Below are 19,562 nucleotides of genomic sequence, written 5' to 3' on the forward strand. Positions count from 1 at the left end.
TGCCTTCCCTGCAAAGACACAGAGCAAGAGGCCTTGGCTTCAAAGTATCAGCATAAAAAAAACCACAAACCTCTATGTTATTTAGAAGAAGAACACTGTACACATATCATCCTGTTTCCCCTCTATCAGCAGGAGCTGAAGTTTATCTCTACCACTCTATCTAGCCACAGATAAAGTTTACTTTTTATTGGTTTTGAAAAATCCCTGTATGTTATTACTGGAAATTAATAAGTATCTGTAGGAATGCTATCTTACTCTGGCTTATGGCTAAAATAGTGAGGACTGGGATTTTCAGCCTCCAAAATCAACTAAACATACGAACTCTAGCAGTTTCTGAAATAAACACAGCTGGGATGCCAGTGAAGGTCTTGACAACCGACTGTATAAAACAAGGACCCAAAAGCCTGCTACTCAATTCTGTCCCTCTCTATGCGACTGACTGCATATCTCTTTTTTTACCTCCCTCTTGCTTCAATTTCCGTATTTGTAAACCAACAGTAATACTATTGCCTTATTTCACATGAGCAGTATAAGGCTTTGCACATGAGTATTTCTAAAGTATGTAAAATCCTACAATGAAGAGCATAATTAGAAGAGTTAAGGTATAATTTTCTTCACAGAATTTTCAGAGTCAAATGTAAAACAATCCAATAAAGACTGCAATAATTATTATTTACACCTTTGCTGCTCATGTGCTTCAACAAATTATCTGTTTTTTTGACTGTCGTAAGCCATCATTTAAAAAAGAGAGATAAATTAGCAATTAGCCTGTTATACCTAGTCAGATCCAGCCTGATTTTCAGAAGTGTTGTAAGTGATATTTTATGGCCTGGGGAAGATTCAGATGAAACAGGACGGGATCTCAGCAGGCAGTAGACCAGCTACTGTTCCAACTCTAGATCTGTTTTTTCTGCGTGTAGCAGAGCCTCACCTATTTCCTCCTTGAGGTCTATTTCAGCAGTTGTAGGGTGAACGATGCCTTCTACTTTCATGGAGCCAATATGGCTGATGTCACTCTGTGTCAGAGAAAGCTGTAAAATAAGAGTAGAAAAAAAAAATAGTAATCCAAGTGCATAATTATTTTCATACCAAAAAAAAAAAAAAGAAAGAAGGCTGGATTGAGCCTTTCAGAGATCAGTAGTTTTATTGTGTTCTATATATGTGATTCTGTGATTCTGCTTTTTAGCCTTTAATTGATTAATTTGTACACCACTTAGATTGTTTTGTGATATGCCCACAGCTTGGGAGCTTGCTCCAGAAAAATTTACTACTAGAAAATTCATGTTCTAGTATCATGCTTTGAAAAGAAGGGGTTGACTGAAAACGCTTTTGTTTAAAGAGAAAAATACTAAAATTAAAAAGCTTTTCTCCTGTAGAAAACACTTGCCCCCTGTCAACTACTGTAGGGACTGAGAAGGAGGGATGAACACTATCCTGATCTACAAAGGCTTCACCAAAGTAATTAATTTCCCTTTGCCTTCTTGGCATAAATAAAATAAGGAATGCTTTACCCACCCACACAGCTGGATACAGGAACTAGGCAAAACTTGCTGTCTTAAGGTGCTCAAAGGTGGCTGCTCCCCAGATTTCACAGCCTCATCGCTTTGGGCAACAACAGAGGACAGAAACCCTAAAAGCCGTTAAAAAGACTTTAGAGTTGCTGAACATGTGCCCAGCATACCACCTTTCTTCCAAAATACACTGTAGTATTTATGTCCTAACCAGAACTGCCCATTTTCAAGCGCAAAATGAGAAGCCACGCAGATTCTGGAGGAATTTAGGACAGGAATGAACTCTAGTAAAGGAGATCCAACTTCCATTTACCTAACCAGATTACTGCTTTGAGCAATCTTTTGGATCTAGTATGTGCCTGGCCCATCCTAGACCGCTGCTTTACCAAGAGATGGGATCAGACGCACTGAACTCTTAAGTGCTGCTTCATACAACAGGGTATACCATCAGTACAGGGGGCTTACGGAAGCAGTTTCAGGAAGAACACTTTTTCCAGATGACCTTACTATTGGAAATAATAACCTTGACTATATCTCCATTGTTAAACCTGTAAGAAAAATCTCCAGTTTCATTCAGAGGCTCCAAAAATTAAGGCAGGCAGAATCTCTCCCTCTTGGTGAGTTCAGGGGGGGAAAAAAAAAAAAAAAATTAAAAAGTGGGACAGACAGTTGGCTGGACACCAAGGATATGCAGGTATTTCAGAGGAACAGTTCTGTAACTCTGTCCAGGCAAGGTGTCACAGTCTGCACCAAGATGGAGAAATAGGCATGCCCTGCAACTCTGGTGAGGTCCTCAGTTTGAACAGTGAAAGAACGGCACCCCACAGCCTGCTTTCAGATGGAGCATCCAGGCTTCTGGCACAAACCAACATGCAGAAGTCCTGGGTGATCCTGGGACCTGGCCCAGAAATACTCTTTTATAAATAATATATAGCCTAGAAGGTTAAACCTGGTTTGGCAGTACGCCAGGCACAATACAGCCAAGTCCAAACTGAACAAAACTCTAACACAGCTTAGGCCAAGAAATGAATCGGTATGGTTCTCTATAGAGAAGAGAGTCTGACCAGCATTATTCTTGGAACCCTTTTATCTGCAGACATGTTTTTTGAGACCCTCTACCATGCCCATGACTTGAGTGAGTTTTGGCCTCAAATTTAGGACCGCTAAGGGAGAATGTAGAGCAGATTTTGTACTGGTTTAGATCAAAAGCATCCTTCCGTTTATGCTAGGCTTGGTTGCCATGATCCCAATAAAAGTTATAACAATAACTTTGTATTACCTTTTGTCCTGGCACAAGGCTCTTGGAGGACAAGATAGTGAAACCATCCCCAGGTCCATCTTCAGATGTTGAATTTGAAGCGCCTTCTTTTTCATTGTCCTTTTGTTTGCTCTGTTTGGGAGCAGGAAAAAAAGCAAAAACTCTCAAAGGAAAAGAAAATAAAATCAACTTTTATCCTTATTCAGTAATGGATAGATTTGATCAGTTACTACAAATCTTTTCTTCTCAGATCAATATATTACTCATAGCCTTTTAGTCCCCAAAGATTATGTAACAGAGGTCTCCACTGTTTATATAATGCTAAAACATCAGTGGCTCATCTGAGGCGTTACATATGTCTATAGTCACATTAAGAGACAGGGCACCCACATCCATCTGTAGTTTTACCAACAGTTAAGGTTGTATTTATGGGGGTGTGTGCACGCTAGTTTATTTTTGCTGCTAACAGGGCAGAGCTCATAATAAATCAAACTTGGTAACTTAGTAACCCAGTCAAATGCTCCAATCTGAAGGAAAAAACCAACTTTATGATCTGGGGGAAAAAAAAAAAAAAAAAAAATCTTAAGTCTAGCTAACAAGTCATAAATCTGAATCCATATTGACAGAAGCAAGCTATCACACCTCCATACAAGCAGTCAGAATGACAAAATGAAATAACCACTAGCTGAAGTTTGAATGCAAAATCCCCTTTGTGGGATAGGCTGTATGAAGGAGTGTATCTCCAGAAGCAGCAGATCTGTTCCTACCAGAGCTGCAGGAGCACCTCTTCACATCTCTGAATATTTGCTTTAAGTTATGTCAAGAAGCTAACTCTTCCCAACAAGTCCCAAACGCTGCACATGCACAATTCAAAGTAAGGTGGTAGCCAAGATCAATACACAGAGGTGTCCTGTTAAGCATCTCATTAAGCGATTCTGTTTTCTTTTTGATTCTGCATATTCCCAGCTATGGAAATGCATTAAAGCTTAGAGGCCTCCAGAAAGAGATGCGTAACACAAGTTTAAAAAGCTTAGGTCAAAACTTAATATAATTTAATTCTATCCAATCAAAAATCTGGTAGTGTTTTAAGATAACATGCTCTGGAATGACAAACCAAGAGCACTGATGTGGGTTACTGTTTTACCAAATTAAACCATTTTGGATAGTGACAGAGGATGGGCAACCTTAAGGGAAGGTGCAGTGGTCAAGTTCCGATTCCTTTATTCTTCTTGCAACTCTTTTAAAAACCATTAACAACAGCACACCAAAGAACACATGAAACAAAGAGCTTGTCAAAATGACATTTATGTACTATGTCAGGACAAGTTCTCTGGACAGTGAAAAATCTCTAACAGCAACCTGGTAACTGTACAAGACTGAAGGTGTGACATCTCTTAATTAGAGAAAGTTTTAAAGCACAGTTTCCTTTATTTTAAAAGTTAGAGTTCACTGCCACACTGTTAATGTGGAGTTAAAGAGATTCTAAACAGCTATCAAGAAAGTATTGCAAAGGGTGACACAGAAATCTGAAAAGTTTCCCTCAAAGCTTTAAAGGTTATTGTTATGAAAATTCATTACAAAAATATTGTGTTTGCCTTTATTTCTAAAGTTCAGAGGAAAAAAGAATTCTGGTGTGTGTATTATCCACTCCTACCTCCCATTTCCAATTGTTACAAACAAACAATGCAGAAGCATTAAATTCTTCCTAATAATCTTAGGTCCACTCCCTCTCCCACACCTCTAGAGTCCCGTATCTGCCTAATGCTTACCTTTTTGGGTGTCCGGGCCTTGGTAGATTTTGCCTTCTTCCCACTCTTTTTGTTCACCATGGATTTCCTTCCCTTCTTCTCAGGAGTAGGTGAAAGGATGGTCTCAGATTTGCCTTTGGCACCCCGTTTCTTGGCTAGAAGTTCTGGCTGAATTCTGGGCAGGACACCTCCACTTGCAATAGTCACACCTTTTAGCAACTGCAAGGAAAAGCAGTGTACAGGAGCACATTACAGATTCTCTTAGTCTGCACTCAAGCTATTTTTGATGACTATATTACACATAGGCAAGTAGAGTCCACACTTCCTAAAGCATTGCACCTTGTCACTTTATCATGAAAAACACGCCCACCAAACCAAAAACCATGAGGGAGAAAATCCACAATAACAAGAAACCAGCAGGTCACAGCAAGGTCAGCCAGCACAGCCCAGAGAACTCCGTTACTGTATGGGTCCATCACTCTTCTCTCTTCCAGTGCTGGTCTTTCTGCACGCCTGTCCTCAGTGACTCACAATCAGTGAATGAGGGTAAGAGGAGATAAGTGCCTGCAGGCTACTTGAAAAAATGATTGCACCACAGCCCTGCTCAAAGAAGGACTGGTTGTAGATTCCTTTGGCAGGGAAAAAGATGCAGTGAAAGCAAGCATGAGTACCAAGAACCTGCTTTGCAGAGGTGAACAATACAATAGGAATGGGCTGTGATACTAGGCGAAGGACAAAATCTGGCTAATTCCTAGCGGAAAACAGTAGATCCTGTCCCCAGTTCACAGGGCAGTGACCAGGGAGCAGGGAACAGGCTGGTAGCATTAGGCATGCTTTTCTACCTGTCCTGGCCTCTGTTTTGACTTTTCAGTCCCCTTGACTGGAAACAGAGCCAGATGACTTCATGGGCACCACAATTTCATTACTTAAAAGCAGTCAAATTAAGTGCGAGAATCTTGCAAAGTGTGAATGATGTCTTCCATCTTCATGAGGGGCCAACCAAGAGGAGATCCTCTGATGCTGACTGAACCTTTCCAGCACCCCTGAATGCTGCAATTCACAGCCCGTGCCATGATCTCTCTTCTCACTCAACAAGTTTAGAAGTGATCCTCAGCATCAGAGCACTGCAAACCACAGTCTGGGTGCTAATGCGACCTGGGCATACAGAGTGGGAGGCAGTCCTGGAGGCAGCAATAGCAAAGAGTGAGCCAGATCCCTACCCAAGATTGGCCTCACAGACAGTACAACAGAAAACACGTATTTCTACAGCTTTTGGGAAAAGGTCTTCCATATGGCACATTTTATTTAAGTATTGGATGTCCCTGAAGAAAAAATTAACATCAAGTTTACCTAATTCAAGAGGAGGACTCACAGGCTATGAAAGAAGCAAAATTTATATCCAGAGGATTTAAGATGAGATATCTCAGAAGCTTCTTTTTTATCTGCTTTTATTCAAGTGGGCACAAACTTGTGTTCTTCTACTCTAATAATTGTGTTCCCATTCATGTGCCAGACTAATCTGTTTCTAACCTTCCATGGTAGCAGCTTTGTTCATGCCACAGCATATAACTCTCGCACAGAAATGTAAACAGGTACCTGATTCAGTTCCTCATCATTTGCAACTGCCAGAAGGATGTGTCTGGGGGCAATTCTTCCTTTCTTGTTGTCTCGTGCTGCATTTCCTGCTAATTCTAGAATTTCAGCTGTAAACACATTGAGATAAAAATGAGTTACAAAAAAGCAACTTATGTACAACCTATATTTTACATTCCTTCTTAATATCCATTTACCTTTTCAGGGGTGTTTCCCAATTTAAGTGGTCTTTGCTACTAAGAAAGGCAGAAATCAAACCACACTCACTGTATTTATAAATTTACATAAAATAACTTGTTCTTCCCAACTCCCTAAAGGATAGCTAGCAGAAAATATGCTAAACTTGGTTCACATCACTTCTTTTACAAGTCGCAAGTCAGAATTCTCTTTCAAAAGAACAAGAAATACCCTATAAAAACGTACATCAGCAGTCCAAAATTTAGCAGTTAAGCCTGTAACAATAAAACAGTAAAGCATGCAATGAAACCCCAAACCTAGCACAGACAGTTCCGACAAAACAGCAAGGATTCTCAGGACCAGGTAAGACGAAGACTGAGGTGCATTTAAAGAAATACTTTGAAAGCCAAACTAGCCAGGCGATGCTGCAGTTCTGTATTAAAGGGCATTGAAAAATCTGTGAGAAGCTTTATTTCAGAACAAGATATGAAAGGTTTGACTTAGAGGCAAGCAGAGACAACATAAGAGCTTCAATGCATGAGCTGTTGGTAGAAAGTTCCCTCTACATCTCAAAGAACAGGAGTCATTTCAAAAGTAGTTTCTCTAAATTTGCAATAACATTTATCCTGTGACTAAAGTCACTGAGCTTTTTCTAATTGTTATAGAGGAAGCACAGACATGTCTTATTTAAACTGTAGCAATCAGCATAATTCATTAACTTACACAGTTTGGCCTCTACTCAGAAGTTATTTCTCACCTAAGAACTCTACTGAAACACTGAGAAGGAAGGAAAAGGGAATGTTTTGCTCCAAATATTCATATTCACACCTTGTTTCATTTTAAAAGTATCCAGTGTCCCTGCCTTCTGTTTTTTTTTATTTACACCTGGCAGTAACAGGGTGCTAGAAAGTTATGGCCCGTCAATGTTCTATTAATGATAGCTTACTCCTTTTTATCAAGTAAATAAAGAACTGTAACTATTATAAAATGAAGAACTTTAACAAAAAATCTACATAATGCTCTCTGGCTAAAATCCAAAGGATTTCAACAAGAGGTTTAGCTCTCAGTTCACGGGAAGAATACAAGCTTTCAATTTCACTCAGTTAGAATAACAAAAGCACATACTTGTCATCCAGTTTTCACTACTATACAGCACACATACTTAACTGAATGTTGGAGACATAAAAGCCATTGTTTAGAATTATGTGCATATTCACAGTGGATTGTTTAAGAAACAGCCAGTGTCTGTTGAAAATTTTCACAATTATTCACATAAAACTTTCAAGAAACATTATCAAAGTGGCAAAGATAAGCACGTAAATTTTAGGAAATACTAGAACCGTGGTTGCGATAACTAGGCCACTGCCACGAGGAAAAAGCAGCGTGCGATCGGATGACCAGAAATAGCATCACACCACAAATACACACTGGGCCTATATTAAAAGTTAGGGCAGCAACCTCAGTTCTGGCATTTCCTAGCTTTGGAGTGTTTGACTTGGACTTTAGAGAAGGAGACTGACAAGAGATCCTGCATAATCCAGCTATATTCACCCCTGCGGGGGCTGCAGAGCTGGAAGTTTCAGACCCAACTCCCAGACCTCTGCCAGTGGAGCTAAAGCAGCAGCAGACAGCAGGAACAGATTGCCATCCATTGTGCAGACCAGCATAAAGCAAGAAAAGAGACTCAGACTTCTCCAGTGGGTTTTGCAGATTGGTGTTGACAGTAGAGGAAGATTGTATCGGGGCAGGGGGGAAACAAAAACAAAGCAACACATACTTACCTGCGTGGTAACCGAAGTTCTTTCAGATGTGCCAACAACAGGCACATCCTGCTACCTGTGTGCTCACCCCACTCCCCCAGGTTCTGGGTCCTTTGGCCAGCAGCATCCTGATGGTGCACTCAAATGTCCTCTGCCTAATGTTAAGAGCAAAAAACGCAGAACACTCAAATGCCAGCCCTCTACCACAGGACACTGGAAAGAAGGGAATCCAAGGCAGAGATGATGTATGGCAGACTGTGGAATATGCATATAACTTATCAAAGGATGCCAATTATTTGCATAGGTAAATAATTGCCTTACCTCCTTCTAACAATTGTCTCTATGCATATTTTTCTAATGCTGGAGGCAAGGACTTAAGACTTAAGACTATAAAATGGCACTTGCAAAATGCAACATCAAATCTGGAGGCTTCAGTTATCACATCCTCTGCTGATAAGAACAAATCCCCTAAAGAAACTGCTTTACATTTCAAGTAGAAACAGCTGAGGTCACCTGAACTCTAAGGAGACTAGTCTGACAATACAGGTCCTATAATGAAGTCCTACACTATAACAAGCTCTCTTGAAATCGGACATCTTTATATTTTCAGATATAAGTTGGTTTTACTTTACCTCCTCTCAGCAGCAGACATTAGGAATTAAAGTGAAATCTGAAATATTCTTGCTTCCCTCAAGATTCAAAATCCACACAAGATACCTCCACACTGGAAGCACGACTTCAAATTCAGACATCTTCAGCGCAGATGGCTAAAAGCTCATTTATGTGCTCCACAGTTCACCTTAGCCTCAGATAGACATCGAACGTATGTCAACGGAGTAATGCTTAGACCTGTCCTCTGACTCTACACAACACCCAGTCTTATTAACAGAGCCTTTTCTCCTGTTTGATAGGCACTTGGGACCAGGGAAGAACATAACTCTCTTCCAGCTGACACAAGCAGCAGCCAAGCTATGACCTGAATGGGATTACGTCTTTTCATCCTGTGACATACACGAAAAAGAGGTTTCTTTAGCTGATGGATCAACAGATTTGGAGTTTCTGGGAACTAAAAGCATCATAGCCAGGCCAAAGCTATTTGTTCAACTGAGCTCAGCCTGCTTTTGTGAAGTGCTCAGCTGGACTGATAAGAAAGATATACAAGAACTACTGATAGCAGAATCAGAAAGATTTCAGACAGGTTATCTTGTTTTCCACTTCCCTGTTAGGATAAGTTTTGACAGTCACTGTTACACTACCATGTACAAATCTACCCAATAATACATTTGCTCTGAAAAGATGTATCAGATGATGGAGTCCTTGGTCCTCCATTTGCAAGTGGAAAGGTATCTGCTCGATTTGTCTCTTGACAACAGATGAGTGAAACGGAGAGAGGAGTATGCCAGCTGATGTCCTTTGAAGAAGATATTTGCTGGTGTTGTGTTCTGCCCTGATTTAGAGAAGATGGCTTTTCATTGACATCTTCTGCGAGTTCCTCTCACCAGCACACCATTCACATGTCTTCTGCTTCCTAAGCAAGAGGCACCTGTATTCTTTATCTACATTTTGGGAATGTGCATTATGGGACACATGCAGTTGATGTTTGACTTAGATGATGACTGTAGTCAGCCCCATATACAACTCAGAGCATAGTCTGGCATATGTCTGTTGCAAAGTCCATAAATCCCATGGGGCCTAGGCCAATCCTTCCATGGAGTTTTAACTCTGAAGCCAGTGGAGCCCAACACTGTTCCAGTAAACACAACCTTCTTGATAGGAATTAAGCTACAGTTTTGCAATATGATTTTCAAGCCTAAGATATAAAACAGCATAGAGAGATTATAAAAAAAAGCCTTAGAACACTGATGAGATCTCCTTCACATTAGCTAATCGGTCGAGGTAAAAGCACCTCTTCTTGAGATACATTGTGGTGATTGCTGGCTTTTTAACAATGGAGTTGACAAGCCAAAGTGTAGATTTGGTGTTGATAATGGCTGTGAGGGGCAGTCACAATCAATCTTGCATTCAAAGTGAAAAAATAGGGATCTAGTAGCTTGTGACACAGAACATGTACCAAAGCCAAAAGGCAGCCTGAACCACATGGCAACTGGAAATAAGTATGCTCAAGATGTATACGCACCATCTGGATGATGCTAGACAAGAGACTCAGTGCTTCAGGAAAACACAAATATAGGCCATCAACAGACCATGTGTACAGCTGATTGCTCACAGGAGAATCACTGGTCCATGCTAGGCCCTGGATGAATGCAATCAGACAGCCCTGGTCCTGTTTGACCCTTCCAGCCTCATCCGCCTTGCCCCTATCCCAGCCACGACTTGCTTTCCTAGCTCCATAGCCCACTCTGCTTTCCTTGAGCAATCCACACCTGAGACTTCTATCTCAGTTGCCTTTCCCAGACAGTCTCCATTTCTCCTGTCTACTCTTCTCAGCTGTAGTAATAATGAGGCTCAATCTTCCTTTCTAGGTTCTTCATTATCAGCACCCCATCCATCCAATCCTTGGCCTATGCCCTATTTTTCCTCAAAAAAAAAAAAAAACCAAAACTTACTCTCAAGCTTCTTGGCAGGATTTTTGGACATGCCTTGCCATTTATTTGCCCACTCGTAGGATCCTCCTTCAACTCTTATTCATGTACTCCCTGCCTTCAGTCCCAGACCTCTTGCTACCCACATCTGTGCAGCTTTTGCCTTCACAGCAGAGAGTTTCCTCCCCTGTGCTGCCCAGGACCACCGAGACCATGGAAAGCCCACTCCCTGCTCTCCATGCTGTGACCAGGAGCAGCCAGGGACAGCAGTGAGAGGGAAAGTCCTTCTGAGCACCTGTAGCCATGGGCTGAAGCACGGTCAGCCACTGCGTGGAGTGGCTCATGCACAGTCCTGTCACACGTTGGAGCTGAGAGGTTGAGGCATGCCCCGTTGCTCTGGGAGGATGGTGCATAGGCAGTCTGGGCAGCACTGGAAGCTGAAAGAGGCTGGAGCATACTCAGTGAGGACCAAGTCTTCAGAGATTTTAGCTATTAAAAATCAAAGAAATCTCTGCTGAGCATGAGCAACCTGTGTTTTTTCAAAGTTACAGCTTGGCCAAAGAGAGCAGATTTCTCTGAGATGGCAGGGACCACCCTTCCCCTCTTCTAAAGCATCAAGTCTCTGCTCAAATGCACCCAGGTGTGTAGAGGAGAAGTTCTCATGAATGTTTTAATGTAACAGAAAAGCATGGTTCAACCCGCTTCTGTGAAACACTTAAAGAACCAGACTCCCTTACTCCCACCCTCCCAGACTTAGCCTGAAGCAAAGGGAGGAAATGGAGGAAATAAGGTTGCCTGGTCAGCTACGATTTCATAGTTGCAAGTCAATGAGAGAAAACTGCAATTTGAAATAGGAAGCATCAGATAATTTTAAGAAATTAATCAAACTGGTGTTTGATATACAATACCCGCTTTGACAACAGCCTTGGAAAACCACAATTTGTTTCTAAAGGCTTCCCAAAACCAAAGACCGTTGCAACACTGGTTTTTTAATTGAACTATCCATCTTTGTAATCTTTTCAAACAAAACTCTGGATAGAGCACAGAAACTTTAGTTTGGAAAGACCACTATCCACAAGCAATAGGTGTTTGCTCAGAAACATTACTCCATTCTATTGCAGTATATACAGGACTGGGGCAAGATGTCGTTCTCTCTCTGCTGCACCAAGCAACTTAAAAAAAAACATTCCCCTACAGTTTATGTGGGCCCTCAGCCCAGACATCTAGCAGTTTTCTTGCCTGGTTGACGACACATTATTTTTTTTCTAAAACAAAGTGTAGGCCCACACATAATCTATCCTTACCATATTAATGATTTAAACTAAACTCCACTTACCAGCCAGAAGCAGAGCCAAGATATACACTGTTCTAGTTCAGATAATAGGTAAACAGTACTGCACTGTATGTTATAAAAAGATGACCATAACTCAGTCTGCACTACCAAAGTGCTGCATATACCAGATGTGCTGTTGACAATTTATGACTACACCTTGTAATAATTGCCACAGCTCAGAACAAGCACCTCCAAATGTTTATCCTAGAAACCCCTTTGAATGCTATGGATCCCTGTGGAGTGGGAAAAGAAAAAAGTATTCCTCCCCAGACTGAAGGTCAGCACAGTCCCTATGCAGCACATTATTCAGTTAGAAAAGTTAGTGCAATTTCCAAAACCCGTGTAATATGGTTTTCATCTTGCAATACCCAGACATCCAGAATTGTGTAGATGACTTCTAAGTGACTCACAATCAATGATGAAGTAAACACACCTTGCTATAGAGAAACTCGTATTTATGACATTCCTGAAGAGGCCTGAACCTCCACATACAGGGACCTACCAACAAAAACAAGGTTGAAAAATCGCTGTAGTAGAGGCAGAGGAGCTATGAGAGCTACGAATCCTTCATCTCCACCTTACCTCTAACTCCCTGCAGCCTCTGAAGCATCCCTGCTGAGTTACACTCCGTGTTGCAGACAGCTAAACAAGCTCGGCAAGTCACGGCCTTCCCCAGTACAGCACAACTGCACCAGCCCCACTGAGAGAGATTTCTGCAGTCACAAGACTTCATTTTTAATGTATGAAACTCAGTTGTGCAAATATGGGTATACATATGTTCTTAATGAAGTGAAAGATCTTCTCCAAAATCACTTAGAGAACCAATCTTTCTCTACAACTAAATTATCTTTATATAAACTTGTTTGTTCTTATACAGTAAAAAAATAAATTCAAATAAATAAAATAAGCGGGAGAGCGGCTCACCATCTTGGCTTTTCATTCCGCTTTTCGGTGGCGTTTCATTTTATTTTAAAACCAGTTCCTTTTCTGGATTTATCTCTTGAAGGAGCTGAGGGTGAATGTAAATGCAAACGTAAACATTTTGTTTACATTTCTTCCACATATGTAATACTTTTTCACTCAACTCCAGAAGTAGCCTCGGGGGCAGGGGGGATTAAAAAAAAAAAGAATCGATTCTCATCCTGCAATTAATCAGCACAAATGTGGAAGTTTCTATAACATGCTATTAGGCATCATCAGAAATCTAATTTTAATAGTGAAATTATCACTATTTCAGATTTTCTCCAAACCTTTGAAAGAAAATAATGCTTTTACTGTCTGAGAGTGAGAACAGGCTTTCATATGTTAAAAAAAAAAAAAAGATAGCAACGTTTTTGCCAAGACTGGCATGTTGTTGTATGGACAATCAGGCTCCATGCAAGCTTCTTCCATGCCACTTTGGCAATAAACTATGCTCCTGAAACACAACCTGCTCAACTAACTCCATCCAAGCTTGTGACTCCTCACAGATTTTCTAATGCACCTCAGTCTTGATCTGTAACACCTAAGTAACCTGAAACAGAATCCTCTCTACACCAGGTGTTGTCACAATTTGCTAGGGTGCTATCTCCCACAATTAAATAAGAAATCAAGCAGATAAGATTGTAGGACTGTCTGAAATATTGCAACACATCACAGTATACTGTATCACCATGTGACACCTGCCCCTTCCTCTGAGGTCAGTTTCAGAAAGGAAGGAAAAAGAAAACACAAGGCATGTGGTAAGATTTAAACCCTGACACAGTTTCTTTATACACTTAGGCAAGCCAAAGGGATTTTTAAAATAAAAATTAACAACCTCCATGTTTCATAACACTTTGACACTGTTCTGCAAGGAGAAATGCAGTCAGTGAAACAGAAACTTAAAAAGCACAATAGATGTACAAGGTGGGTTTGCTTTTTTTCTCTCCTGTTATTCACATCCAGGTGTGTCAAAAGCCTAATTCGTATCAGTTTTCTCTTGGACAGAAACTACCTAGATGTAACTCCTCACTCTGCAAAGCAATAAAAAATAATCCTTCCAGCTAATGACCAAGCATGGTACCTCTAAAGGAGAAAATTTGCATCCTTGGCTTCTTCAAGAAGCAAATGAATCTCCTTAGCATTTTAAGCAAATTCCAACAAATCCTGAAATTGCAGAGCCTGATTTTCAGAAGCGCTGAACATGTTCGTATCCCATCCCATGGATATCCCTGGCTTCTCTGTGTGATCAGCACTCCCAGGATCAGGTTCTTGTTTTACCTGCTAGGTATTCTATGACGGCTGCCATGTAAACTGGTGCTCCAACACCTATCCGGTACTTGTATGTTCCTTTCTTTAAGTAGCGCATCATCCTCCCCACAGGGAAAATAACGCCTGCCCTGCTTGAGCGTGAGAGTTTGGACATTTTCTTCTTCCCACTTCGGCCCGACATCTTGCAGCTTTGTGCTTTTCAATTTGCTGGTGATTCTTATCCCCTTGCTTCAATCCAAAAGCTGCAAGAGAAAAGAAATGGGATTGGTGTTCAGCATGTGAGAAACGTCTTTGTACATTATCTTGTTCTTCCAGAAGAAAAAAATCCAAACCCATTCTCAATACCTGTTAAAGCTGAGGCATTATTAATTAAAAGTTGGATAACTGGAACATTTGCTATAGCTTTTCTTTTGACTAACACACCATCAGTGTAGCAATATCACAGAAAAAGTGGTTTGGAGAATATGTAAAAAAAAAAAATCAAATGTACATTAAATTAATCTTTTAAAAACAAACCAAACCAAACCACAAATGACACCAAGGCAGACATCCACAGCATGGAAGATTTCCATGCTGACTGTTAAGTTTAGCAAGTTATATACAATTGAGAAGAACTGGCATAACAGACTGCATTAAATAAGCTGAAAAGCAGACACTGGTGCCACCTGCAAGTAGAGGAAGTCATACTGCTCGCACAGGAGAAGATAGAACCTACCTACAAACACACCACTTCTTCACAGGTCTTGTATACAGGGAATTTCACATGCATGGCTGAAGAGGAGAAGCAGGCAAGCAGCTATGCTTCAAGCACCTCCTCTCATAGTACTCTGGCCCCAGGAACTGAGCCCCGGGGGCCAGCTCACAGGGTTCACTGCTTTCATAATTTTCCTCAGATCACTTTTACAGCAGCTCCTGGGAGCCCCAGAAGCCTTCCTCCACAGAGCTATGGCGAGATATTTAACCTTTCATCTTAAAAGGACTGGCTACCAGGTTTTTCTGCCCATCAAGCTCCCTGAAGATGTGTTTTTTTTTCCCTGCAGTAAGAGCCAATCTAGTCTATACGTAGGAAGAAAGAAAACAAATCTCATCTTGTCCTTGTTTTTCTGGCCTGTGAGATCACAGGTAAATGGACAACAAACCCTGGAGTCAGCCACTTCACAGTGTGCACGTGGTTGTAGTTACACCCCTAGTTCTCACTCTCAATCACATAATGGGGAAGTTTTAATTCTGTGGTCTAACTGTGACCCTGGTTACAACACAATAGATCTAGATTCACTCTGAAATAAACAAAGAACAAGTCTGCCACCCATGGTATTTCTGTCAATGAAGGCACAGCTACTTAATTACCAGTATTCACTCACCCCAATGAAACAAGGAAACAAAAGGAAGATCATTTGAAAAATATTATGTTGACTTTAGGTGATACTGTTAAATGTTATCACTATCTGCATTTAAATAGCCTTAAAAAAAAAAAAAGTCATTTGACACCATTGCAAGCCCTTGGGAAAAATCAACATTCATCCCAGGAGGGCACAGAAATCTGTGTTTTGTTCTTATCCTGCTTATTAAAAATCAAGTGCGTATACAAAGAGGGTCACCTCTCCCATACAAAGCCAGACATTCACAGAAACCAGCTGATCCATAATAGCCAAATTCAGGAGTGGTTTTCTACGATAACCTAACCTGAACGCTCATTTCACTTAGGATAGCAGGGAAATAAAATCACCACAGGGTCTGCAGGGATCTATAAAACCCTGGCGTGTCCTTGTCTATCAGCCAGATACATAATTTTTTATTTCTGTGTGCAATATATTATGTGGGCACGATAACAAAAGTTGGGAAGGATCAAACCAGTAAATCTATCGGACACTGACACCTCAAAATGGATGCTGCTCATCATCCCACTCCGAGATCCCTGCAAACTGCCAGCCTGGAATCATGAGTGGTGGCAAAAGAGCTCCTAAACTGCCGCTTGCAAGTGCGGATTAAAGGCAATGGCCATTTCAAGCAGATACAAGTGGAAAACGTTCCCAAGCAATCCATTAATTGCATTGATGCAGGAATAACTAGCTGTAGGAATAACTAGCTGTGCAGGACAGGGAACAATTGCTAGTAAGCAGCTCCAGGGACCAGGACCAGCAGGTTACGGGACAGGAAGGGGTACAGAGCTGTTGTGAAAAAGGCAAACCTTGCATTAAGGCGTGTACGAGGACAGCCAGTGCTGAGCTGAGGAGCTGTGTCCAACTGCAGATACTGCGCTTCAGGCACGCGCGCAGCAACGAGAATCCAGAGGAGGGTGATAAGAACGATTGGATGTCCGACACAAACTTAAAGAGGAAGGCAAAAAAAAGGCAGGGAGACATGGTAATGGTCGTTAGAGATGTAAAAAGCTGCTTCGAACGTGGAGAGAGAGCGCGTGTTCCCTGTAAAAGGGACAGGAGAAGAGCGGGACTCTTACAAAAGCTGTGTAGCAGAGAGGACCGGAGCACTGGACTGCCAGAAAGGTGGCAGAATCTTCCCGCTAGGACAACTTTAAAATGGTTAGAGAATATGTCAGAAATGGCACAGGCAGAATTCAATTGGGACAGGAGGCTGGATGAGGTGATCTCTTGAGGTCCCTTCCTCCCAGCCCTCTTGCTCAATGAAATTTGCAGTTTGACAAACTTTTTCTAAACTTTCAGCTTCGTGTTATGCTACCGATTAACCTTTATAAAAAGTGTCCTTTTCAGTTAGTGATAACTGACATTCAAATTAATGAACAAACGTAGGCTGGGAGTGAGGTTTCTAGCCATCAGAGGAGCGAACTTCTGGAACAGCTTTCTCCTATGAGTAATATGAGCAACAATAACTCGTTTTAAGGTGGAACTTAATAAAATGTAAGCACTAGGCTACAATATGATTCCTGCAATACTGGCAGGACAGTTTCATTACCCGAGACTTCAGTCCTATGCTGAAATCCCCAGAGCACCATGCTGAAAGAGCATGCTACAAACAACCATGTATCAAAATCGTATTAAGCTAACCTCTCATATATTTGCTCCTACAGTACCAAATCCCAACTGTGTGTAAATCAATGAAAAAAAAAGCAAACATCATGAGGTTGCATACACAGAAAATATCGTGGTCGCACTTGATCTCTGTGATAGAAAATCAAAACATACTTGTCCAACTAAGTACACCACTCTGGGGCATGCTGTTGCATTATATAAATTTCTGTTTGACTAATCACTTCTGGCTCATTCTTCTGTTGCCTCACTGAACTTTCCATCCCTGCCTCTACCCTTTATTTATCCCTTTTCTCTCACAGCAAGTCTCAGCCATTTTTTCTCCTGCTGACAAGGCAACCTTTGGAATCCCCAAAAATTTTTGCAAATACACTGCAGGTAACAGATCAGGTATGTTTGTGGAATTCTGTGAGATCCCAAATACACAAGAGGTTTCAAAACTCTGCTAACACTCTCTCTCTCTTCTTTGCAGCTTATGTAGACCAGGGTATACTGGGGAGTGACATATACAGCAGCATGTTTTTGTCTTGTCTTCTATCCTACGGGAGGCAATTTTTCTTAGAAAGCCAAGCTATGGCATCTACTAGAATACAAGTCCTGCAGACATGGATGAGGAAATGTGGCACGCTGGCGTGGTGAACTATCTACACGGAGCACCTTGGAGGGTGGACACCGAGGGAATGGTTCATAGGCTCAGTCTTTGGGATTTCAAAGTTGCCTTGCACAGAAGAGCTACGCCTGGGCTGCAGTGAGGCCCCAGCAGTTTGTCCCTGCTGGCTCATTCCTCCCACAGGCAAGGGTTTGGTTTACCTTGGAGGATGCACATCAGCTCAGCCCTGACACAGTTATGCGATGCACTCACCTGAACTGCTCCAAAGCTGCAAACCGCTAAAGAGCTACAAGTTGAGCACTGCTGTCCTAATTGTCCTCTTCACGTGATACAGTCAAGTGCTTCTCAACTGCAAAGCCCTTGAGTCTACCCACATGAGTTCCCTCGCTGCCAGCTGATTCATCATCCCTATGTTTGCCCTTATAAACTACAGTCTCCACGAAAAAACACAGGCACGTCACTTATGTGAAGTCCATCCTCCCTGAGTTAGGAGAGCTGTGTCTATATCTGGCTACCACAACATCATGAGGCTTGGGCAATTTAAAGCAATTAATGTTTCTAATCCCTTAATTGGTCACGGCAGACTCCTACTCTGCCATGACTCCACCATCCCTGTGTTGCTATGGGGGATTTAGCAGCTACCAGATCTCCTGGAGCTCTTTACAATATGATGAAAATAAGGTAGACTTTTGCAAGCTGGGCCCTCCTCTGTGAATTAAATCTTCAGAGCCCAAAACAACCAGCAATATTTTCCTTCAGCTTGCTGGAAAAAGAGCTCTACCTCCTTGCCACTCTCACGTGGGTCTGCTTTGGCAGACTTGGAGGGCCCCTCCGCTATAGATGCTACAACCCCGTTTTCTTCCACCATAGTTATCTGTTGCAACACTGGTGGAGAAAAGTAAATTCTGGCTGTTTCTCTTCACATCCCTGATCACACACAAGACAGAGGCAAGCTAACATAAGAGCTACACCAAATGCAAAACGCACAGTAGCAACTAGCTATCATTAGACATTTGAGCAATGATTAGGGAGATTTCCAGTCAGATTAAAACAGCTGGCATTGCAGCTTATCCTTCTGGACTTTCCAGGTGGCCACAACATCATCTGGCAGACTAAAATTTAGGACAATGTGCCAAGTGCCTCCCCTCAGACAACTAGAAGTTCAGAAGCAGACATGACACTGGGAGCTACACCAGAAGCTCACACAGGCTAAAGCGCTTGGTTACGGCTGGACGCCCACCTCGGTGGCCTGGCTCATAGAACTAACACCCGAGTGCTTGCCAGGCTTTGTACCAGAACCGTTTCCACCAAATTTATTCACCATTGACACCCTGGACACCATTTCCAGCTGTTTCATGCGTGCTTGGCGTCTACAAGTCTTGACTTCCACATGTCGAGAAAACTTGAACTTAGCAGGCAAAGGACATGCAGGACCATCAACACACATATACAAATGCCACTTTGTAAAAATTACTCATAAGACCTAAAGCAGAAGGTTGTTACCTGAATAAATGGGTAAGGCACAACCAATGTGCAAACATAGTGCTACTCAGCAGGCAAGCGGTACATCTCCTGGACTCAACCCACTCCAAACTGACAGACACAGAACACGTTCCTAACTGAAAGGAGCTCCACGGGCACACCAAAGCCAGAAAAACCTGGGAGTCCTTGCAGAGCCCACATTCCCCTCACGAACCGCAGGCTGACTCCCGTGGGGCAGCACGGCTCGCTGGCCGAGAGGATAGGCCTCGGTACTGACTCACACCCAGCCTTCTTCTGACCTTGCCGAGAG

General features: G+C 41.9%; 1 protein-coding gene across 1 annotated transcript in view; it reads right to left on the reverse strand.

The window, feature by feature from the left end:
- The window catches only part of LOC104627195 (core histone macro-H2A.2), a gene marked incomplete at its 3' end in the record, with an annotated part of 14,497 nt that extends 97 nt beyond the window's left edge, over nt 1–14,400 (reverse strand). Inside the window, exons 1-6 of the mRNA XM_010295327.1 lie at nt 14,165–14,400; nt 6,114–6,220; nt 4,539–4,736; nt 2,791–2,901; nt 932–1,031; nt 1–8 (exon numbers count right to left, since the gene is read on the reverse strand). The exon at nt 1–8 is cut by the window's left edge and continues 97 nt beyond it. Of these exons, the coding sequence (XP_010293629.1) occupies nt 1–8; nt 932–1,031; nt 2,791–2,901; nt 4,539–4,736; nt 6,114–6,220; nt 14,165–14,336 (696 nt within the window). The remainder of the gene's footprint in view (nt 9–931; nt 1,032–2,790; nt 2,902–4,538; nt 4,737–6,113; nt 6,221–14,164) is intronic.
- Between the last annotated feature and the right edge of the window lie 5,162 nt (nt 14,401–19,562).

The sequence above is a fragment of the Phaethon lepturus genome, unplaced genomic scaffold (assembly GCF_000687285.1).
Source record: "Phaethon lepturus isolate BGI_N335 unplaced genomic scaffold, ASM68728v1 scaffold56420, whole genome shotgun sequence".
Taxonomy (NCBI): Eukaryota; Metazoa; Chordata; class Aves; order Phaethontiformes; family Phaethontidae; genus Phaethon; species Phaethon lepturus.